The 24053-nt window shown below is 43.9% G+C and overlaps 2 protein-coding genes across 3 annotated transcripts; one reads left to right on the top strand and one right to left on the bottom strand.

The window, feature by feature from the left end:
* Positions 1–12937: 12937 nt before the first annotated feature.
* On the top strand, positions 12938–18732 carry bend3 (BEN domain containing 3). Of its 2 annotated transcripts, none has more exons than XM_038302347.1 (3): positions 12938–13112; positions 14824–15012; positions 15690–18732. In XM_038302347.1, exons 2-3 carry the CDS (start codon positions 14827–14829, stop codon positions 17901–17903), a joined length of 2400 nt encoding a protein of 799 aa, XP_038158275.1. In that variant the 5' UTR covers positions 12938–13112; positions 14824–14826; the 3' UTR covers positions 17904–18732. The 2 variants fall into 2 exon arrangements, with proteins under 2 accessions (XP_038158275.1, XP_038158276.1); XM_038302348.1 differs by having other exon boundaries at positions 12938–13204.
* A 1585-nt stretch (positions 18733–20317) lies between these two features.
* mtres1 (mitochondrial transcription rescue factor 1) lies at positions 20318–22288 on the bottom strand. The gene is given in 6 exon segments (XM_038302346.1): positions 20318–20485; positions 20567–20639; positions 21886–21967; positions 21970–22048; positions 22050–22138; positions 22141–22288. Coding segments are annotated over 6 exon segments (624 nt in total). The 3' UTR covers positions 20318–20332.
* Between the last annotated feature and the right edge of the window lie 1765 nt (positions 22289–24053).

Raw genomic sequence — 24053 nt, 5'->3', positions numbered from 1 at the left:
TTGTGAGACCGAAAACTCAGATCATGTAACAATCAAGCTTACAGCACAAGGTTAATCAAATATAGTCAAAGAGGACGCCTTGATTTACTTAAAAAGCCTTTGTATAAAACCAGCCTTAGCTGAGTAGAAATTACTCCATGACTAGGCCTTGATCTAAATTTTTTCCAAGCAAATTATTGAATAGATTATAGATCACATCTTAAAGAGGTTCCACCTTGAGTGCTTGGCACCAAAATGCAATTTAGTTTTATCTCAAGTGGAATAATATGGTTCTCCATCAACTGGACAACATTTTTTATTGATTCTTTTCCCCAACATGGTGATCTTTAATGTGGTTCTCTTAACAGAACGCCATGGAGGCTTCCTCTTTAATGCATATATCGTCCTCATAAACATTTTCTGCCATGAGAACAAATCTGAATGGAATGTTCTCATGAGGCTAAGAGAAACTGTAATAACTCTAAAGATAATTATACCACAGGAAAACAATTTCATTCAGATTTCTAGGGATTTTAGCATGATTTTAGTATGCATTTAGAAAACATTTATTTAATAAGAAATGTTAGTACCCATAAGTATTTTAGATATTTTCTTAATAGTAATTACTCCCTTGATTAAAGTTTAATAGCCTAATGAACTGGAACATTTCAGATTAAACATATGAGGATTTAAAGAAAGATGGAATTAATAAGTTTAATTTCCTGAGTAAAAAATAAAAGCTGGATTAAGTCCTGAAAGCTTTTTAAGTGCTCAGCAAATGAAGGTCAGAATAATTTGTTGGATAAAAGGTTTGAAGTTGCATGTGAAGTTGGTGAAGAGGCAGAGGTGGGTAGGAAAGGAAAGGTGGAGTGATCCATCTTAAAACAAGTCTCCTGTCCATCTCTCTGTTCTTCATCCACATCTTTCTCTTCTGGTCTGGCTTCATGGGTACAGCAGGGAAAGCCTGGGGCTCTTCATGAAATATTCATCCTCGCCGTGAGGAGACATGAGGAAAGTTACATGGAAAATTAAAAGGACCAAACAAGAGAAGAGGCTTGGATACAGAATGACAAATATAGTTACCAAACAAAACTTTTTTTGTGTGGGTAAAGGCTGGTCAAAGCTGTGAAACTGCTGTACTTAAACTCCCAGAAGGAATCAACAGAGTGTTGCAGAAGAAAGTTTATGAGGATGAGTTTTCTCTGGCCTCATCTCCTGCAGCTGAAAAGCTGAATGTTTAATGTTGAGCACAAAACCATCATTTTTTTTATGTTTGCTTTTCTTCCTAAAAAAAAAAACATTCTGCTTCCGGGTTTAATCTGTACAAACATTCTTTTAAGCCCAAATATGGAGCAGAATGAGTAAAGATAGATGACTTTTTAGTTTTATATGATGTGCAGAAACCAAACTCTTTGCTTTTCCAGCTTACGGTAGGCGTCTTGGGTATCAAGAGAGCAGAAGCTGGTGTTGTTCTGAATTTACATCCAACGCATGAAGCAGGCAGAAGCATCCTGAGTGCGTCTGGCTGGCTCAAGATGGCGAGAGGTTTAATTACAGCCAAGTCTGGCAGAGGGAGAGCCGGTCAGCTCCGTCCAACTGGTTCCATTACACACCTCACATACAGACTACTGTGACTGCAGGGGGACACTGCTTCAGTGTCTGACAGAAACGGCTCTGTTTAACAGTTAAGTTAAATACCAGAAGGTCTGTTTCGTCTCTGTTCAAGTTTCTCCTGAAACAATCTGATTGTATAAAAACCCCTCTTTAAAATACTTGAATTTTCTTTTTTTTTTTTCCAGATTTTTTTCCCCTTTTTGTCCTATTTTCCAAAATAATAATAAAAATAATGATTTTCCAAAATAATTTCTAACGAAGTTATATATGATATGTGTATGGATGTATATATTTATACATACTTATACATACACATATATGTATATGTATGTGTATATCATATCAAAAATATTTATTTAAAGTCTTCAAATGAATCTGTTGTTAACGTTCCAGGAGCACCTGACATAACAGTTAAGAATCTACATCCTAAATTGCTTTGTCTGTTTATTTATTATCCGTTCACAGGTGGATCATTTTTGGTCAGTGTTTAAAATGACGTTAAACTTCTATAATGATTTCCCACAGGTAATGGTTCTCCTGCAGCCCCATGTTGTGTGACCCCACAAGGAATAAGCCTCTATATAAAATGACTGAGTGAATATGAGAGTAAAAGGACGTTAGGGTCTCCATTTGTCTTCCTCTGAATGGCCTATCAGTAAACACCTGCTAATATCATCACAGAGCCGACAATGATGGATGAAAGTCATTCTCCTCAGATGGGAGCAGTACGGCTGATTGGCCTCTTCACCACCAATGAGCATATTGGCCAAAAATGACACTTTAACGAGCTCTTCCTTGCATTAAGTGCAGCCAGCCGGCCCCTCATCCCTAGCCGCCGCCTGGCTGACCCTGAGGTCACTTCCCCACCCGCCTTCGCCTCGAAACCCTCCCACATATCCCTCCCCACCTGAATGAGGGCTGCTCGCTCCATTGGCTGACAGATCAGACTGCCATGGAGACAGCTCATTAGTGGAATAATGAGAGCCACACGTTGTCTTGTTGTATCATCTCTGTATTGAAATATTTGTGGCTGGAGAGAGAGCATCTATTGCATGGATGAAGTAGATAATGATTAACACAGGATTGTGGTTTTAGGAGGTTCTGAGGGATTGGTGTGTCAAATCCTATTCAGTTCATCAAAGTTCATTTGCATCCACCAAGTAATTGAATATTTGTTTAGAAAAGTTCTAGCAGCCATCAGCTTTTGTTAATAATTTTCTTTCAGCTCTAGCTATGTGCATATTTGCAGTATTTATTTTCTGATGGAACTGCTGCCAATTTGGTTCACAAGCTCCTCTGGGATGATGCCTTTATTGTTCCTGAAAAAAGGTTCAACCTCACTTCCATAGCTGATGAAACAGAGATGGGTTATGATGATGGTGATTAGCTATTGTTACAACAGATACATAAATAACTCAAGTACAGAATTATATGTTACGCTTTTGAAGTACTAGAGGAAGTGCCAGTGTAGTGAATTGAATAGAAATACCTGCAGTTTTTTTCATTGAGCACTAGAGGACGCTGTTGTCCATATAGTTATGTTCAGTAACTTCTGTACAAGATGCTACTTCTAGATTTTTATCATTTAGAATTTTCATTTATTATTTTGGGTAATTTTTCTAAACTCATAGATGACCCATCTTTTACCCTTTTAGGTGGTTTCAGAGAGTAATAAAAAATACTACCCAGATATTTAGCAATTGCTAAATGTTTAGCACATTCTGAAATTTGATGCTTATTTTGCTTATTGACGGGGTATTTTTCAATAACTTACACAGAATATACAGGATATATTAACTAAACCTACAGGGTCACCTGAAATACAAACTTATGAAAAGACTGACTTGCACATAACTTTTCTAAACTGAATTTAAGAGCTCCCCTTAGGATTTCCAGGAACTTTCATGGAAATTACAAGTTGTTGTGCAATATATATATAAAACTTGCTGTTTAGAGCTTAGAATGTAAAAGCTACTTTTACTAAAACAGGATCAGCAGCTCTCCTGGAACTTTAAGTTACTCTGAAAAAAACATTATCTAGGAATGAACGGCTTACTTACCAAAACTTTAGGATGGGCCACTTTTCTATAACTTGCAGGCTACTCTCCAAAATGTATTTCTGGTAATTCAAACCTGCAGGTTTGATACAGCAACCTTTAACCCTGTTAACACCAGAATTATTTAAAGTTTACCTGAAGCAATTTTGTTTTTATGACTGTTCAAATGTCAAATTACAATATACAATGCGTAATTGCTCCATACTTCACTTTTTTTACATATATATAAAGCAGTCTTTTAATATTGCTGACAGGAGAAATGGTTTAAAATACAAAAAAACGGTAAGAATTTTGCAGGTTATTTTCCAAAATCTATTAGTGATGTTTTAAAATCTACCTATTGTCCAGATACTATAGGTTAGACTTATTATGGGAAGACCTAAACTTACAGGTCAATCTTACAGGTCACTTTAATATAAATGTGAATGCTCTCCTAAGACATCTGTAATTATGTTTTTTCCAGACAGGGGCCAAAAGGGGCCAGTTCCCCTGTAGAACAGGTTCTGGCCCCTTTTACAGCCTCTGCATTGGAACAAAATTGCAAAAAATTAAAATCTAAGTAAATAAATTTTTCTTGAAATAAATTTATTTCCACTTTGAGTAAGTAGGTAAGACAATTTGCCAATAGAATAAGATGATTTATCAAATAAGAAAAGCAACTCCATTATTTTATTTCGAGTGCATCGTTCTAAAAGTACTGAAAGTATTTACACCCCATTAAATGTTTCATTGCAGCCATTTGCTAAAATCTAAAAAGCTCATTTTATTTCTCATTGATGGACACTCAGCACCCCATCTTGACAGAAAAAACCTTGAAATATAGAGATATTTGCCAATTTATTAAAAAAGAAAAACAGAAATATCAAATGTTCATAAGTATTCAGACCCTTTGCTCATATTTAACTCACATGCTGTCAATTTCTTGTTTTTTTTTTTGTTTTTTTTTTACAGTGTCCTGTCTGGCAAGGTGGCAATAAGAATAATTGTCTTGATGCCAAAAGGAGCCCAACAGATTTTACTTTCACAAGTATAGCGGTATTGCAATTGCCATACTGCTCCACTTGTTTCATGTATATAAATTGCTTTATTATAATTATGCAGGGAGTTTTACAGTTTATATGGACACTGCAATGTAAGTAGAGCAGAAAAACAGAAGAAGAAGAAGGAAAAAGAAAAAGAAAAAAACAGGACAAAAGATGAAAGAAAGAGGAGATAGGAAGGAGACGATGACAAAACATTTTCAGTCTGCTTCAACACCTGTAATGAGATGGAAAAAAAAAAAAAAAAAAAAAAAAAAAAAAGAACAGCACAACCAAAAAACATGGTACGAGATATACAATAAAGAAAACACCTTGAAACTATCGCTAAAGTAATATTATTAAGTCTGACATGTACTCTGTGTTACCTGAAGATATGAATGTGGGGTTTCTGTTTGGAAGTAAATCTCAAAGTACCTGAAGCCTAGCACCTGTAGTTGTTTGTGAGGGTGAACTTGTGCATGTAAAGTTTTAACCATAGAAAAAATGCTCAATAGTGGTTGTGGAGAGCCGGAGAGGCACACCCCCCAGAGCACTGAGTCCAGCGCCGGGAGACCCAAAGCCCCAGGCGCCCAAGGGGACCCCAGAAGCGAAGGCACCAAGGCGGGGCCAGTCCCGGAAACCAGACCCCACCAAGGCAGGAGGAGAGACAGCCACGAAGAAGCCCCCCAGCCACCGCCATGCCGGCGCCCCGGGGAGCCGCGGGGACGAGTCCGCGGGCCCCGCCGGCAGCCGGCCACCCCGAAGTAGGGCCGGGCACCGAACACCAGCCCCCCCACGGCGCCGACCGAAACGCCCCAGCCCCACAGAGCACCGAAACACGCCCCGCCCCCCAGCACCAAGCCCCGGCGACCGGCCGCAACACCCACCGCGACCGCACCACCCAGGAAAACACTCAGGCGGCCCCGCCCCCGGCCGGGGCCCACGCGCATCCGCCGCGAACCGGCCGCGAGCGCCGCGGAAACCCCCAAAACGCCCCCCCCGGCCAAAAGCGCAGCCCCACCCCACCAAGACCGATGCCAACAGCGCGCAACGAAACACACCGCGCACAGAATCAGCCCGAGAGCAGAAAAGCCGCCCGGCGCAAAACCGCAAGAAGAGCAGACCGCAGCCGGCGCAACCACCCCCCCAGCAGCCCGAGGGGCAGCACAAAGCCAGAGCGGAGCGAACCGCGCCGCCCCCCCCACCGGACGAAGCCAAAGCAGCCCAGCCACGTACGCCGCCCCCCCCCGCCGCCCGCACCAGGCCCTGACACGCGGCCAGAGCAGCTCCGCCGCCCCGGCCCCCCACCACGCGCCGGCCATAGCCACTCCAGGCCCCCACCCGCCCCGCAGCCCCACCCGCCGCGATCAGCGGGAACAGAGCAGCCCCGCCATGCCTCCAGGAGGGAAAACCCACCCGAATACCCAGCCAGCGCAGCCAGCCCGCCCAGACCGGCCCCCCAACACTACCCCCGCCTGAGCCGCCCGGACCCCCACACACCAGCGGCGCGCCGCCAGCAGGACCCCCACCCAGCAGGCCCGCCCGCCCCCCGAGAAAACAGACATGCCAAACCCCCAAAAGAAAAAAGAAAAAAAACAAAAACAAAAAAAAAAAACATAAATAAATAGGTAAATAAATTAATTAATTAATAATTACAATTAAAATAAATAGGCAAGAGGAGAAGTGCGAGCGGAAAGACCGGAGCCCAAAACAGGACCCAAGACCCGCACCCCACCATGCCGTGCAGCTCCCCCCCCCCCCCCCCCGAACCGATACCACAGAACCGGCATAGGAAAGAAACACCGCCCAGGAACCGGCATCGTAGCGAAGGCACCGGCACCGACCCCGAAAATCCCCGAACAACACCCAGCCCCACCCCGAAGCGGATCCAGTCCCAGGCCCCAGGGATCCGAGGCCCCAAGGGCACCCGATCCCCAGACAGGAGCCCCAGCAAAGCCCCGGACGGCCGGGGCCAGCGGAGAGGCCGCCAGGAATGAGCCAGCAGTCCCCCGGGCATCCACCCCCAGCTCCACCAGTGCACCGGTGAGCCCCGACGCCAGCCAGCGGAGGGAGTGCAGGACGGGGGGAATGGGCTCCGCACTTAGCGGAGACTTGAGATGTATTTGGGAGAGGGTGCGGTTGAGACCCCAACCTGGGAAAAAAAAAAAAACACACCATCTCAATCATGCCTTCCCTCCCTAGTGCCCCCACTCGTACCACAGGAAAGAAAAAAAAAATTGAATAAAATAATAATAATAATAAATAAAGAAAATAACAACGCGGACACACATTCACACATAACACTCACATCCAATAATACCAGGACCAAAAACCCGGTGACACCGGTGGTCGGTCCCGGGACTATCGGATGACCCCATAAGTGAACCTAAAATCCGGATGTGAGGGGAGGGGAGCGGCGACACCGCCACACCAACCCATCTCTTTCCTGCTTCAAGCCCGGCCCCCCACCCCGCACACGGACCGGACCACCCCCAGCAAGAGCCCCCCCCGGGACCGGGGCCCACCCATCCCGCGCCGGCCACCCAACCAGAACCGCCCCCCCCCCCCCCTAAAAAAAAAAAAAAAAAAAAAAAAAACCTTAAACCAGGCACTTCATGCCCCTCCATCCAACCTTCTTTGGGGAGAGCAGAGGTGAAAGCCCCGCCACCAGCAGGCCACCTAGGCCCCGCAGCCAGCCCCAGCCAAAACCACGGACCAGGTGGCCCGCTCTTCCTCCAGGCCCCAGACTCCAGGCGGCAGCCGGAGAACAGGGGTGTGAGAAGATCCCGATCCTCACTGCGCCCGCTCGAATGTGGTGTTGTTGCGTGTTGCTCTCAGATGCAATTAAAACTGGGAGTACCAAGAGGGGGTGTCCGGCACACTCCACCCCCCCTCCAGGAGATAGACGGTGCCAGCACACCCCCCCCTTCGACAACCCTCAACCCTCAATGTCTAGATGCGAGAGGGGATGGAGGAGGCCGACCGTGGTGAGGCCCATAAAATAAGCCCCCCCCCCTGTGGCCCTGACCCCCACCCCCCGAAAATGCCCTACATAGATGTGTGTTGTGAAAATGATGTAGATGGAAGTGTCTAAAATGCAAAATAAAATTGGTGTGGGGGACGTCATCAGACGGTGTGGCCCTCCAGTAACGACCCCCTCCCCAAAAACCTACATGTGTGGCAGAGTGATGGAGCAGGCAGAGGGAGGATTTCGGGGATGGGGAGCAAAGGACTGGGGTGCTTGCTGCACTCCCAGGGAGCCAGCTCCCCCGCTGACTCCAATAGGCACCCCCGTTCCCCGAGAGCCCCCCCAGAGAAGGGGGCCCCACCAGTTTCACCACCATAGCCCGGGGGCACGGGACCGGCAGCAGGACCCACCAGCCAGCTGGGCACGGAGCCGACACCACCATCCTCCCCCCGTCCTGTCCATCCAAAAAAAAAAAAAAAAAAAGTAGATAAATAAATAAAATTAAAAAAAAAATTAATTAATTAATAAATAAATAAATAAATAAAATTAATAAAAAAAATAAAAAATATAAAAGGAAGATAAGAAAAAAATAATAATAATAAATAAATAAATGAATAAGGTGGGGGACAACCCCAGCCGGCCAGCCAACGCGCAACACGCAGAGCCCCCACCCCGGACGAAGCTCCACCAGGGGGCAGCACGGACCAGGACCAAGACAGGGAGCCAGACCCGAAGCCCTTCAAAGATCTTCTTCCCTCTATCACCACCCCCCACCCCCCCCTCCGGAGATGTAATCCCTCCCCTACAATAACAATCAAGCTACTCACCACACAAGCGACAGAAGACATCAAGGCCGAGATCATACCTACTCCCCCTCCCTCCCCTTCCCCCACTTACAGAGTGCAAACCCGTGAGGGGGTAAGCACTTGCCATAGGTGTTAATGTCCATGCCCCCCCCCCAGCCCAGCAGGCCACGAGGCACCCCGGCACACCAGAGGCCGTGGCAGCAGGGACAGACAGCCGGGCGTACACCGGCCCAGAACCCAAGCAGCACTCCCCACAGAACCCGAACCCCCACCGGGGACCCCGCCCAAGGGCAATGCGCCCCAGGGATCCCAGACCCCAGGACCCACCCCAGACCCACCCCGCAGTAGGGCCGGGCAATGCCCAAAAACCCCCGGCGCCAGCGCCCCCACCCCGACCCCGGCCCCCGAACGACTCCCCCCCAACACCGGTCCCACAGCACCAATCCGAAGAAGAAGAAAGCCACACAACACAGCAAAGCGCAAATCCCGAGCCCCACTCCAAGCCCCGATCCCCCCGCCCACACACCCCCTCCCACACAAAAACAAACAAAAAAAAAACAAAAAAAAAAAAAAATTATAATATTCTCCCCCTCACTGGAGAAGAACGGCCGCAAACAAGCCAGTGCCCAACACCCACCGCCACACCACGAGGACCCCTCCACCCAGATGCTCCTCCCCAGAAAAGTCAACATGCCTGCCCTCCCAGGAGACAGGCAAGCCCGCCGAACAGGAATCCCCCCGGCAGCGCACCGCCGGGATGCGGGGGCCCGAGCAGCCCCAACAGAAACAACACCGGAAGGCCGACACGGACGAACCGACGGCACCAACCAAGCCCCCAGGCGGACTCCCCCACCCAAAAACACAACGAAACCACCCCGCCCCCACCGACCACAGCAAACACAGCCGCAAGGCAAAGCAAAGGACAGAGCAGCCCCACCCGGCGCACGCCAGAGAGCCAGAGCAGCAAGGCCGCCCCAGCCGCCAGAAGCCGGCACAAGCAGCAAAAAGAAAGCAGCAGACGCGACCCCACCACTCCCGCCGCGCCCGGCGCGAAAGCAGCACGACCCACCCCGCTCCGGCCCCGCACCGCCCACAGGCCGCCGAGAGGTGGACGGCCACGCCGGCCACGGCCCGTCCCCCCCCCCCCGCCGCGAAACACCGAGCAACCCTCCACTCCCAAACCGCGCACGATGCACCGCACCACGCGCCACCGGCACCCGCCCCAACAGAGCGAAGCCACACCCCGACCTGGGGGCACTCCAAAGGGACCCCCGACGCCCGCAACCAGCCCACAACAGACACACACGAACCTCGGCCACAGGCGCGACCACCCACGCCCCCCCCGGACGACGCAACCACAGCAAGCGCCACGGCCAACCACCGAAACCCGGCACCGGAAGACGAGGCACGCCCCGACGCCCCGCAGAGCAGAAGCACCCCGGCCAGCACCACAAAAGAACCGATGCCCGGCGCCCAGCCCCACCCAGCAGCAGCACAGCCACCAGGCCAGTAGCCCACGTCCGCCACCACGGAACCCCCCAAGAGCACTGCACGCGGCCGCCGCAGGACTCCCCTGCGGCGCCCCAGACCCCGCCCCGACGGGGGCAACAGTCCCCCGGGCCAGACCCGCCAGGCACCCCGCTCCGAGCACCCCCCCGAGCCCCCAGGACCCAAGGACCCCCGAACTAGCCCCCGCGCCCCACAAGACGCACCCCATAGCCCCCCACTACACTAAGTGATGGAGCCGATCAAGTGAGCCCAGAGAGATCGGTCTGATGGGGATGCAGATGCTGTCTCAAGATTAATATGATCCAACAACAGATCTCTGTACTGATTGATGTTGAGTTTATCCTTACTCTTCCAATTCATGAGGATAGTTTTCTTTGCGATACATAATGCAGTGAATGCCAAGCAAACCGATTTTTTTCCCATAGAGCTTCCCTCAAAGTCACCCAGCAAGCAAACTGAAGGGGAAATTGGGATTTTACAACCCAGGCACAGTGATAGATCCTTACATACCTGTACCCAGAATCTCTGAACCGGCATGCATAACCATAACGCGTGAAAATAATTATCAAGTCGATTGCCTGTGCACTGTGGACAGATGTTAGATTGCGCAAAACCCATCTTGAATAATCTTTGACCTGTATAGTGCACTCTGTGGAGGATTTTGTATTGTATTAATTGTAAATTGGGGTTTCTGGTCATGTTAAAAGTTCTTAGACATATCTGAGCCCAGATGTTTTGTTCAAAGCTGACTGATAAATCCTCCTCCCATTTAGTAATAGGAAGAGATATTGTATCATCCAGTTTAGTCAGTGTCCTGTATAACTTAGACAGTAGTTTGGGGGGGGTTAACTCTAGAAACTCTGATATTTTAGTTGGAATTATTAAACCTCCATCAATATGCTTAAATTTATTTCTAATTATAGCTTTGATTTGCTCATATTCTAAGAATTTATTTTTGTTAATGCCATATTGCAAGTTTAATCTAGCGAATGTGATAAACTCCGTACCTTCAAACAAATGATCCAGATATGTAATACCTTTATTCTTCCAGTACGGAAAGTTTATCACATTATTGTTTTGTAGAATGTCAGGGTTATTCCAGATGGGTGTACGACTGCACGGGATAAGTGATGAGTTCGTTATTTTTAGAAATTCCCACCATGCTGTCAGGGAAGAGCTGATGTTAATATTTTTGAAACATGGGTGCTGTTTGATCTTAGAGCTAATAAACGGCAAATCTGAGATTATTATATTACTGCATATATCCTGTTCTGTGTCTATCCAGGGCTCATCTAAGGGATTATGTTTTATCCATTTAGAGATGTATTGTAATCTATTTGCTAAATAGTAGTGTTGGAAGTTAGGTAAATCTAGTCCCCCTCTGTCTTTAGTTTTCTGTAGTGTTTTTAAGCTGATACGAGGGGGGATGCTGTCAATTTTTTCTAATGGTTCTGCTCCTTCATTAGAGTCCAGCTGTGTTTAATTAAACTGATTGAACTTGATTAGGAAAGGCACACACCTGTCTATATAAGACCTTACAGCTCACAGTGCATGTCAGAGCATACGAGAATCATGAGGTCAAAGGAACCGCCCAAGGAGCTCAGACACAGAATTGTGGAAAGGCACAGATCTGGCCATTGTTACAGAAGAATTTCTGCAGCACTCAAGCTTCCTGAGAGCACAGTGGCCTCCATTATCCTTAAATGGAAGAAGTTTGGGATGACCAGAACTGTTCCTAGACCTGGCCGTCCAATCAAACTGAGCAATGGTGGGAGGAGAGCCTTGGTGAGAGAGGTAAAGAAGAACTGTGTAGGAGGTAGATTGTATATAGGCCTAACTCTACGCAGTACAATTGGAGCGTAACGGTGATCTCTACAGTCACTAGTTTGTCATCTCTGCACTGCTGTACCGCAAAAGATGTCTGCCTCCACAAATGCAAACCCACTATAAATGGCTAATTCTAAGGAATGGCAAACATAAAAATTAAGATTTTAAGTTCATAGGTAACAATAAATAACATGCATTATGGATAATATATCCCATTTATGTCAGTTAATCCCTGTAATTATTACACACTGTATCTTTAAGGCATTTAAAACCTTATCAGTCCTGCAGATTTGGGGGACTGGTGGCCCTGTGTTTAGGGCATAGAGCTTGGAATCCAGAGGTTGTGAGTTCGAAACCCACCGCCACTCTGCCTACCTGAGCAAAGACCCTTAACCCTGCACTGCTCCCCAAGGGGAAGGGTTAAATGAAAATAATTAATTTGGTTGCGCGGTAATTGTGACGGCTCTACACCCTCTGCAGGGTGCTTGAGGGTTCATGGGAGTTTGCCCAACCAGTCCACATGTGTTTTGTGGACATGGAGAAGGCATTCGACCGTGTCCCTCGTGCTGCCCTGTGGGGGGTGCTCCAGGAGTATGGAGTCAGGGGCCCTTTATTAGGGGCCATCCGTTCTCTGTACAAGCGGAGCAGGAGTCTGGTTCGCATTGCCGGCATTAAGTCGGACCTGTTCCCGGTGCATGTTGGACTCCGACAGGGCTGCCCTCTGTCACCGGTCCTGTTCATAACTTTTATGGACAGGATTTCTAGGTGCAGCCAAGGACCGGAGGGGGTCTGGTTTGGGGAACAGCGGATCTCGTCCCTGCTTTTTGCGGATGACGTAGTTCTGCTGGCTCCCTCCTGCCAAGACCTACAGGAACTGAATTTCAATTCTTTCCTCTCTTATTTCTCCATAACGCTAAACAATCAGGAGCTGATGAGACACCCCTAATGTATGTGTGTTTGTGGGGTTTTTTTTTTCCATTCTTTTTCTTTCTTTTTTTTTCTTGTTTTTTATTTTTTATTTATTTTTGTTATATATATATATATATATATATATATATATATATATATATATATATAAATAAAAAATTATAAGTTCATAACGCTGAACTCGCTCCACACCGTTGGGGGTTAGCGGAAGTGACGCAGCCCGCGCGCCTCATAACATATCGTCACGTCACGCGACAGAGCCCAGAAGCTGAGCAGAAAAGGGAAACAAAACAGAACACCAACAAACAACTCAACAATTGCTCTTTTATTTAAAAAAGGGCCAGCGGTCCGCTGACATGTCCGTCGCTTTGCTAACCCTCCTCGCGGATGACATGGAGTCGGAGAGGTTAGTTCCGCTGCTCACGCGCGTTTTACCGTTAATTCACCGAGGCATCTCTTTGCTAACGTCACCGTGTCATTAACGGTCATAAAACGCAGGTAATTACGCCCGTAAAGAGTCGCATCATTACTATTAGGTTATGTTTGTCTGTTCAAACGGTCCTGGGCGGAAGAATGAGGAAGTAGCTGCTTTTTCTTTAATGCAGAAGAGCCATATGAGATGACATGGACAGCAGAATAACCCCTAAAATAATGTGTTTTGCAGAAAAATAATTGGACATCAGGAGTGCACAATCATAACTGGTACATAGCTTGGATGCTGTGTGATGTTCACAGCTCAATCAGTCTCATACAAAAGTTGTATCAGGATGCTTCACTGTTTTAGATGCTTCTAATTAAAAGATTAATAAACCTGAGCCTTGATTACATTTTAGCTGCCATCAGAGTCAACTAATTTAAATATTTTAATATTTAGTTCAAACAAGAGTTAATACCTACTGGTATTAAAATTAAACGTTTAATCATAAATAAAAAATATAACATCATTAAAGTTATGTTATTTATGTACATTGGTTAAAAAGCACATTAAAATGTAAGTAGGAACCAATGTTTTTGTTCCGCATGTCACGTTGTTGCCCATGGGAAAGATTGATTGACACAATTTTTTGCATCACTGGGACTTTGAGAGTGTTAAATCCCAGCCTGCCTTGTCACGACACATCTGCTGTAATATTTGCTTGCTGAGTAAAACGAAATTCGCCACAAGTCCAAGTGGGTCGAAGCTGGAGGCCAAGGTCGACAATACTCCTCTTCTTGAAAGTGGGTGCTCCTTCACAAGCTCTCGAAAGTGGAAATGATCAGAGGCAACACACCACTTAATGCCTAGAGCTCTGTCTGTCTGTTGCTCACCAAGTGCAAAGTCTTGAGATTTTACTGTCTCTGCACAGTCTTTTTGGGGAGTGAGTTGAGCACTTGTTGACAGTTGGAAACAAACTTGTTAAGTTGCAGTTTCCCAGTTTGACAGAGTTGCTTTGCTTCATTCACCAGGTGAATTGCTTCCTTTTCTGAGTTAAAATGATCAATCCATTGTCCACGTAAATAACTTGGTTCGGCCCTCTGCTTGCCATCATCATCTCTCTTGCAGTCTGTCTGTGTTTTTCTTTAACAAAAATGATTTGCTGGATGCTTTTGTTTAAAAGTCCAATCCGCATCCTCCTGCAGCCAGTCTTGAACTGCACTGGTTATGTAATTGTGTAATAACTCAGCTGACCCTTGTTTGTACTGCATCATCTTAATACTATTGTTTGTTTTGTTTTTTGGAAACCTGTCTGGTTTTATTTTCTGCTGTTAGTTGGTTTAAAAAAAAAAACTATAGATATATTTACTCTATCTCATGCATTCAAATTTTAATGTTTTTACCTCCAGTATTTTTACACATTCAACATTCTGTTATTCTTTCAAAATAAACTCCCTTTTAACAGATATTTTCTTTTAACTTTAAAAGTATTTAATTCAATATTCTTATGAAATTAAAATATCTTCATTATTATCTTAACAAGAGTAAAGTTTTAAACTCTTAATTTCCACATAAAGATTTTCTTTTTTTGTAATCAGTAATATATATATACATGAAAAAAAACTTTTTCAGGTGAATAAATTAAAAGATCTTTAGCTGTATCACTTTACCCATGTAGTTTTTTGTGACACATTTTTTCCAGGCTATGACTTCCATGTTTAACATCCAGGATGTTAAAGAGGAGGAAGACGGTTTTGCTGTTTATCAACCTTCTCAAGCACACAATGGAGGATCTCCTGAGGCATCAGAGGCCAATAAAAGGACATCTGCAGAAGTTGCTCCTGAAATGCATCAATCCAGCAGTAGGAAGAGAGCCAGGGTCTGCTCTGAGGTAAAGTAATCCGGAACACAAAAACTGAAGCAACCCTAATTTTTTATTTACTTTATAAGTTTGGTCTGATGGGTTAATGCTTTTACCTGATGACCATATCTGCTGTAAATCCTCAGTGAACCTTTCGTGTTTACTGGATAAAAATGACTTAAAACTCTTTAATAGATATTTGATGTTGAGTCCCACACTCTGATAAATTAGAATATCACTTATTGAATGGGACTGGGCCATACATTGATTTGGATGATTTTGATTTGAATTTGCCCTTTATTAAAATTTAAAATCTGTTGCATTTCTGTCATAAATTTACCTCGTAGGCTTCTGTAGTTCAGTGACATCAATCTGTAATTTCAGTTCCTAGATGTGTTCTCAAAACCGATAGACTAGCTCTTTTGTTTCAATGAAAACAAATTGATAAAAAGTATTTTTTGTTTTTGAACAAATCAGATATTTTATTTTTAAGCCACATCACCCAGCCATTCTTGGCTATTATTTTTTTAATATAAGGGACGCAAGTTCAACATGCCAATAATATCTTTGAGTGCTCAGATCACCAGGAGTATTGGTGTCATTGTGTTGGGTGGGGGGGGGGGGAATCTTGAAATGCTTATCTCCTTTATCAAACTCAACCATGTGTTTTGTTGCCATAGATTTTGAAAGGTGTTCCTTCTCTCTAGGTGATTCAGGGTTTGACGGATGATGGCCTTAAACCCAAGCCTCTTTGCCTCGACATGGCTGGAGAAAATGTGCAGAGCATTCAAGAGAGATCCAGGCTCTCCTACAGAAAGCCTCTTTTTAGCATCTCTCACAGGATTTCAGACAAGAGAAACACACCAAGCCTGGATCAGCAGGCTAACCAAGGAAGCTTCAACAGCATCCTTTCACCAAAGCTCCAGAGTCCAGAACTAAATGGCCAGGCTGAGATCTTCACCCCGCAAGACTCTTTGGAGCAGACCTCACCTGTAGAGTCCAGCCTTCACCCACTGATTGAGAAAATGTTTTTTATCCTCAATACTCTGAGCTCAAGCATGACTCAACTGCACAGTAAAGTGGACTCACTGACCCTGGAGGTCATGCGGATAAAGAAGCAGCTCAAACCTGGAGAGAGGACGGCGGACTTCCACCCACCTGCAGAGTATCTCCTAACGAACGATGAACTCAATCAGCTGACGGCGCACACATCCAGCGCCGGTGAGCTGAGCTGCCAGCTGCTCGTCCACCTTTTCCCGGAGCTGTTCAAAGCCAAGGATTGCCCCCACAATTGCACGGCAGGCAAGAGGACGCTGGAATCTCTGCACCTGGAGCTGATCCGGAACTATGTGGAGGTTTGCTACCCCTCGGTTAAAAACGACAGCGTTTGGCAGGAGGAGTGTCTCCATCAGATTAATGACTTTTTTAATCGCTTCTGGGCAAAGGGGGACACAGAGAACACTGAGCTCATCAAGGAGGAGGATCCGATCTCTGAGGATGGGCTTAAAGTGGACCATCCTCAGACGTATAGCTTCATTAAAGAACAGGGTCAAGAGGAGAATGTGTCCCTGGATAACCAGCAGGGTTGTCTGCCCGTGTCCGAGCATGGGTTAAATAATCAGGCTCCAGAGGAGCTGGATGATTTCTCCTCGGTTGAAGACCTAGTGATTTTTCTCATGCACCGCCTTTTCCCAGAGGTTTTTGAAGAGGGCAAAATCCCCGAAGTCTCCAGCAGTTACAGTCAAGTGGGCCAGCTCATTCTGGACTCCGACAAGATGGAAATCCTGAGGAAGTACATGGAAGCTAATTTTCCTGATGTGCCTGAGGACAGCTGGCTCCAGCTGTGCATACAGCACATCGAAGACACACTGGAAGGACTGCACAGCAACGGGAGCGAATCCGACAACGTCACCTACGAAGGCTACGACCTGGCCAGCTTTCAGGAAGATGTCCATGCCATCAGGTTTCCAGAGGCCAGGGAATACGAAAGACGTTGTCGCAAGTATAAGAAGTCGCTGCTGCCACCTGTGGATTTTGAAAATCTGAAGATTCCTCCACCGGACTTTAACGTTCCCCAGGAATATATCTTATCCAGGGAGCAGCTGAAGAGCAACTATGAGTGTAGCTTGTCTATTGGCAACTTTGCCTCCCGGCTTCTGGTTCTCATATTCCCGGAGCTTTTCACTCACGAGAACGCCAGGAAGCAGTACAACTACAGCGGTTCACTTGGAAAAAAGCAGCTGGACCCGATCCGCGTGAATCTTATCCGGCATTACGTGCAGCTGGTCTACCCTCGAGCCAGGAACGACAGAGTATGGATGCTGGAATTTGTGGGGAAACTTGATGAGAGGTGCAGGAGGCCCGACACGGAGCAGAGGAGATCTTACCTGCAGCAGCGCAAAGTTACTGACCAAGAGCTGGAGCAGGAATTCTTCTGCCGCATAAACCACAAAACTCTGGACAACACAAGAGACGATTCAGACTTTCCTTCTTTACCTCCAGAGAAAAGCAGCAAAGACTTCTGTAAGATTCCCCTCGACCAACTTACCATTTCCCAACCTGACTTCCCCGTACCCTCCGCCTACCTGCTATCAGACTCCGAGGTTCGGGAAATCGTCCAGCAGAGCCTTTCTGTTGGGAACTTTGCCGCCCGCCTGCTGGTGCGCCTCTTCCCGGAGCTGTTCACCCCTGAGAACCTGCGGCTCCAGTACAACCACTCGGGTGCCTGCAACAAGAAGCAGCTGGACCCGGTCCGGCTAAGGCTGATCCGTCACTATGTGGAGGCGGTGTACCCTGTGGATAAGATGGAGGAGGTGTGGCACTACGAATGTGTGCCGAGCATCGATGAACGCTGCCGGCGGCCCAACCGCAAGAAGTGTGACATTCTTAAAAAGGCCAAGAGGTCAAACACTGTGTCATAGTCACAGTACTTTACAGTTTAGTCAACACGTTTGTCATGAAATGACTGCTCAGTATATAAGCTGATACAACATTCTTATGTTTTAACCTTTGCCTGCAGCAGCAGCAGATGTTTTAGTTGGAGTTTTCTAAAGTGTTGAACTGCTCTGCAAGCTGCCATAGTTTGTCTTATACATTTGTTTCATAAATGTAGCCTTAAAACCACGTTATAACCACAATAGTAGCTACAGCAAAGAGCCGCACAGTTCCTCTATTAACAGTAATTACTAATGTAGCATCGTGCCGCCACAGTTTTAATAATAAAGTACTTACAAGTGGGTCCATAAGTATTTGTAGAAGAACATCTTTAATTAAGCCTCTTTTGTTCTGTTCACTACAAAAATGGGTTTTAAAACGATGTGAGGAATTCAATATGCTGCATCAGAGAAAAAATTGGTCTATGGCTGATATTTGGTTGGACCCACTTTGGCCTTCAGTCCTGAGAGGTTCTGCTCTACATTTTTCGATATAATCAAGCAGTCATACGCCTATCAGCTCTTGTTGGATTTATCTTGACAGCAGTTTAGCAGTAAAGTTGCTAGTTTAATCTTAAAGCACGAGCCCTCATGGTTCTATCATCAAATTGCTGATTTGGCATCTATTCCTTAATAATCTTAGAACCCATCTCTGTGGTGTACAGAACCAAAGCTGCTGATTTGTTGTCCTTGTTTGAATATTGATAGACATATGACTGAATATTAAGCCTTCTTATAGAAGACTGTTATACTGGTGATTTAACATGACAATGGGTCATGGTACCTGTTTCTAATAAATACACACTTATGAAATGCACTTTGGTGGTTTTAATTTACAGAACAAATTATGGTACACAAAATAGGTGGTGTAAAATATAACAAGATCAGAACTGGGCTCTTTTCTGAACTTAGAAGTGGATTTTTCTTTATCCCAAGATGATTCCCCTGATCACTTGTTTAGAGGAGGGATTTGTCCTATAAAGGAAAGGATGGAAAGGATGGGTCCTATAAAGGTGTGCTGAATGGTAAATTGGTCCCAGTGTTTCACCTCATTCTGTTACCCATCATATATTGTGACTCAGAGGGGCACTACCTGTATTTAACCATAGGCTTCTTAAGGTTTTAGTATGAGTCTATGGAGCTAAGTCTAAGATAGTAGACTGAGGAGGATGAACAGCAACAGCACCCCCTTGTGTCAATAAATTATACGACCAACCCTTAACAATCATAGACAGGTTTCAGGTATTACAGGAGACAATCCCCCCCTTAATGGCTATCCCCCCTTTAACGACCGACCCCTAGAATCATAGACAGGTTCAGATATTACAGGCTAACGATGGAACTAACGACCCATTCATCAGTTACCATTGCATGTTTCCAAGCGATACAAGGCTTTGTCTATATAAGACTCAAACTCACTGCGGATCCAGACATTTGAATTGAGAAAGCTTCCTGGAGAGGTGGCGAAACGTCTTCAAATCTTGAAAACCAAGTCCAGTGGATATTTTTTGAATTTTTACGGAATAAATTATAGGTAACAGAATTTGATGTAGCACCTTGATCAGGGTTTAGAAGGGGACATTAAAGCACATTACTTCCCAGAAGATTAATTTGTCTTTTTCTTTGCTTGTATGCAACAGCCAGGAGAGCGATAAGCGCTATGTGCTGCAAAAAAAGCCAAACAGGAAATGACATCACATGAGTAAATTTCAAGAAGACCATTTAGGCAATGCTGACACAATTTCAAACAATGAAGAGAATAGTTTTTTTTTTTCTTCTCCGAATAGAGGGAATATTGTCACACAATTATCTCAGGTATATCTATATATTTATATATATTTGTACCTTTTTTTATTCTTGACTAATATTTCCTATGTATTTATATTCTATACATTACATTACCAATTTGTACCTTTTGCTTTATAATTATAAACATAACATTTATGTCCATATTAATTATTAGATCATTTAAAAATAATTTTACATTATTCCACAGCATTTTTTTTTTTGGCTTTTGCAAAAAAAATGGCATCACTTAAAGCTACTTTCAGTCTCAGGATTGTTTGTGCTCTATAACTTGTAACCAAGATGGATGTCTTATTGACATTTTCACCCTCTAGATTAGCTCCCACACAACGGACATGAGCAACGCCCTTAATAATATCTACTAAAACCCTGATCAGTGTGTGCCTGTCCTCCATAAAAGCATAAAGAAAACAGTACAACAAATCTGAGGTTCACACCGTCAAAATGCACCTTTTATTGAATAAAATAAGGTACATTTCCAAACCTTTTCTCTCACAATTCGCATACATGAGATTAGTGGAGCCATCATCTTGAAGTTTCAGCTAACTTTCACTGATCTCTAAGGTTTTCAGGACAAGATTCATGGTTTGAAGGCTTCATCCTTTGCAAGTTCAAGGCTTTTCCACCTCCTTATGGAAAACTTTGTGCTTATCTCCATCATTAGATTCACCTAAAACCTTTCTGAGAATGACTCTCATCAACGTAACGGTATTTCGCATCGTTGTTCTCTGACAGCACAAGGTCCAAGGTGTCCCAACTTTAACCTGGATAAACAAGAAAAGTTTAAGTTTTTACTAAAGCCAAGAGAAATCTGTAGAAAACATTTATAAGGAGGTGCCACCAACCGTTTTACTTTTCTTGATTAGTTTCTGCCCATTTAGTCTGAGCTTGTTGCTGTAGAAGGCATCCTCGATTTTGCTGTAGTGAGAAGAAGTTAGTGTTGCTTTTTCTTTTTTGTAAAGTTTCAAATCAAATTAAAAATTACATTTTTTAATGCCTCAAAACCAGCCTGGTCCTATGTTAAAAAGCCAGCACTCTGCTTAAATCATATCGGATGGTATTAGAGCATGACAGGCCTGTTTAAAGCCACCTCACAACGTTTCCTAATAATTAGGCAATTGTATATTATGCTTCATTTGAAAATAAAAAAATATTAACAATGAGGCCAATGCATTGATTGTTTGTGCAGGAAGATTCCTCTCAAGATTAGGCAGACAGAATTGTACCAAAATTCTCCTTATTCTGTTTTGGCTTTCCACACCCCTCACATTGGATGAAGGATGTGTCTTGACCGATGGGCTGCTACAGGCCACTCTGAAAAACTTAGGACATCATAAACGGGTTTTGATTTAAAACAGTTCATTTTCAGCAAACATTAGCTAAAAAAAATGTTTCTGTTGTGAAGCTCATACATAGGCTTTGGGACACATATGACTGTTAAAATTTTTTTAATAAAACCAATTTTGCATAATATGGGACCTTTAAATGACCTTAACTTCAGCATTTTCTTGGAAAACACAATAGTGCCATTTACGCTACCCTCTGAAAACGATTCGTGCCGAGCTCGGACCGAGCTTGGATCAGTTAACCGTACCGTGCTCAGTTCCTTACGACCATTTACACATCACAGTGGCACAGTTCCTCGCATCCTTAGTGACGGTCGGCTGGTACTACTGCTCTCTAGTAAGAAAAACTTGCGTGATTTTTTTTTGTTCTTTCCAACATTTCCTGGATAGCGTCCTTGCCCAAATTGCAGTAACAGCCTCAGTCTCAGCGTCATCCCAGGTCGTTTTTTTTGAAGCCATTTTTAAAAATGTAGTGTTGAGAACATTTCGATTGTTGCTTACAGTTCTTCTATTTTGTGGTGGTTGGCAAGCAACTGATGTGCATTACTTCACACTACTAGAAGCTGACTAAATAGGAAATGACATGGTCTGCTCATGCGTTCTTTGTTATCTATGAACTGAGCCAGAACTGAACTGCGCTAAGCCCTTCTGATGAACTAGTATCAGTTGAGCGGTTAGGGTTTAGTTGTGTCTGGCTTTTTTTGTCAATGCTCACATCATCAGATGTTTTAAATTAGTTTGACAAGAAAATGGATCAGAAGCAGCTCTGTAAACTTAGGTTAGAATTATGAAATATCCAAAATTAAGAGGTGACTTACTTGCGTGCCAAATCCAAACCAGCCTTTAAGACGACGTCATAGCGGAAAGACGGTACATATTTCTCCATGTCTTTATAGTCCTTGGTAAATTAGGATCTACATCTTCATAATCACTCTCTTCTGGGTCAGTTTCCTCCTCTGCCTCGTCCTGCTCCTGTGCCGTGCTGTGAAGGGGATTTCCTCTTGCTTTTAAAACGCAGCTGGTGCAAAGACCAGGTTTTGGTGGCGGTCCGTTGACCACCTAGACTGGGGAAAGAGTCGAGCAACCCCACAGCTGCCGGGTATGAATTGTCCTGGGGCACCACTCAGTCCTCCTTGTGCCAATAACCAGCTGCCAGCAGGTGACGAGGGTTCAGCCGTCAATCTGCTTCATAGCAATTACCTGCAGCACTAGACTCTGCATGCTGGCGCTCCAACCAGTAACTGGAAAAAAACACAACTTCAGAAATGATCTCAGTATGAAATTCTATAATCATACTAACAGGTTTTGTAGGAGCCAAGGTTTGCGCTGAAACACTTAGTTTTCATCTTTATAAATTCCTCTTTCAATGATATATCCATATCTCCTTTGGCTTTCTGTCCATATGAGGATCCAGTTTATGTAATTGCTTGTTTTTATTGGAAGAGGACCATATTCTGAGCTTTCAGACCACCAAACTTTAGCAATATTCTTAAACTAGTTCCATATCACGAGTTGAACATGAATGTTTTAGCTGTTATTCATACGTTTTTTTTTTGTTAACTTTTTAAATGTTGCTTTGTGTTTAGTTATTGTTTTAAAGAAAAGATTTTATTGTGTTTACCTTTGATAGATTTTTTTTCCTGCCGTTGCTGTGTACGCACAAAAGAAATCACATTAAAAAAAGTCTTTATCACCATCATTTCATCCGTTCATACAATTATATTGGGCAGCAAAAAAATATTTTTGTTATTAAGATTATTGTTTTAGATGCTGGAAAGAGCAAAGCAGGAAGAGTTGAGTTTATCAGAACCAAATATTGATTGCTTTATGACTGGGTCAGAGCATCTCCACATTAATTATTATTTTGTTATGCTCTCAGGCATGAAAAGGTTTCATTTAATTATTATTATATATATATATATATATTATATATATATATATGAAGCTTGTAAATTTACATCAACGCTACAGAAAAATGCTGGATAAAGAGCTATGCATACCATTCCTTCAAAATAAAAGCCTCGCATATTTCTAACAGGGTTTGTGTCACTTTTTTCAAATATTTTCAAAATAATTTATCAAAAAAATCTTTAGAGATCTCAACCAAATGTTGAATAATTATATACACCGAAAAATACTAACGTTAAAAGCAAATACCAAAAGCTCATCGATGTTATTTTGAATTGCGACCGGAAGTTGACTATATTAGCAATCCGTCAAAACAACAACCGATAATAAATTGTTATATTGCGATTTCTAACCTGCAAAAAGCCTGTGTAGTTTTCCCCAGTAATCCAACAGTTTTTTTTTCAACACAGCTGCATGATGTTAAGTAAATCATTTTTTGAGCAGGAAGTGGGCAAGGATAGCTTAACGCGTCTTCACGCGGAGCGCACGTTAATTACAACTAAAACAATCCAGGAGCTTTAAGCATGAATATAACAATTTAAAAGCTTTCTATAGTTTAAAACAAAAACTGTTTTTTTTTTTTGTTTTTTTTTGTAAGCACACACTCACCTAAGGAATAACCTTTCATGCCTCTGGACTTCGTCGACTTTTTTTGAGAGTGTGATGTTTGTGTGGAAGCAGTATTAAATCTACTGCCCCCTATCGCCTGGACGGGGAATCACAGTGTACTACATCTTGTTTTTTTTTTAATGCAGGACCAAAAATATTTGGAAACCCAAATAGATCGTTATTTTATTTTTTTTTATTTTTTTATTAATTAATTTAATTTATTTTCTCCACTATTTAGGTTAGATCGTTGCAGTCAGACGTTTAGAAACTGATCATGGACATATTATATATTTTTTATTTTAGTTTCCAATTATTTTTTCAACAGTCATGCACCAAATTGGACAGGGTATACAACATGCAACTTTGATGCACATCTATTAATTTGTATGGATATCTGTAATCTAGACAGGATCAAATTTAGTGAGTTTAGTAAATTTCTTACTGGGGATCAATGGGTCTATTTAAAATT

The sequence above is a fragment of the Cyprinodon tularosa genome, unplaced genomic scaffold, assembly GCF_016077235.1.
Source record: "Cyprinodon tularosa strain WSP-4 unplaced genomic scaffold, ASM1607723v1 ctg488, whole genome shotgun sequence".
Classification (NCBI taxonomy): Eukaryota; Metazoa; Chordata; class Actinopteri; order Cyprinodontiformes; family Cyprinodontidae; genus Cyprinodon; species Cyprinodon tularosa.
This window is presented reverse-complemented; position numbering and strand designations above follow the sequence as displayed.

Excerpts from the sequence above, each read along its gene's own strand:
- bend3 (XM_038302347.1), top strand. The coding sequence starts at position 14,827 with ATGACTTCCATGTTTAACATCCAGGATGTTAAAGAGGAGGAAGACGGT. Across the intron at positions 15,013-15,689 it reads GAGCCAGGGTCTGCTCTGAG|GTGATTCAGGGTTTGACGGA; the intron begins GTAAAGTAATCC and ends CCTTCTCTCTAG.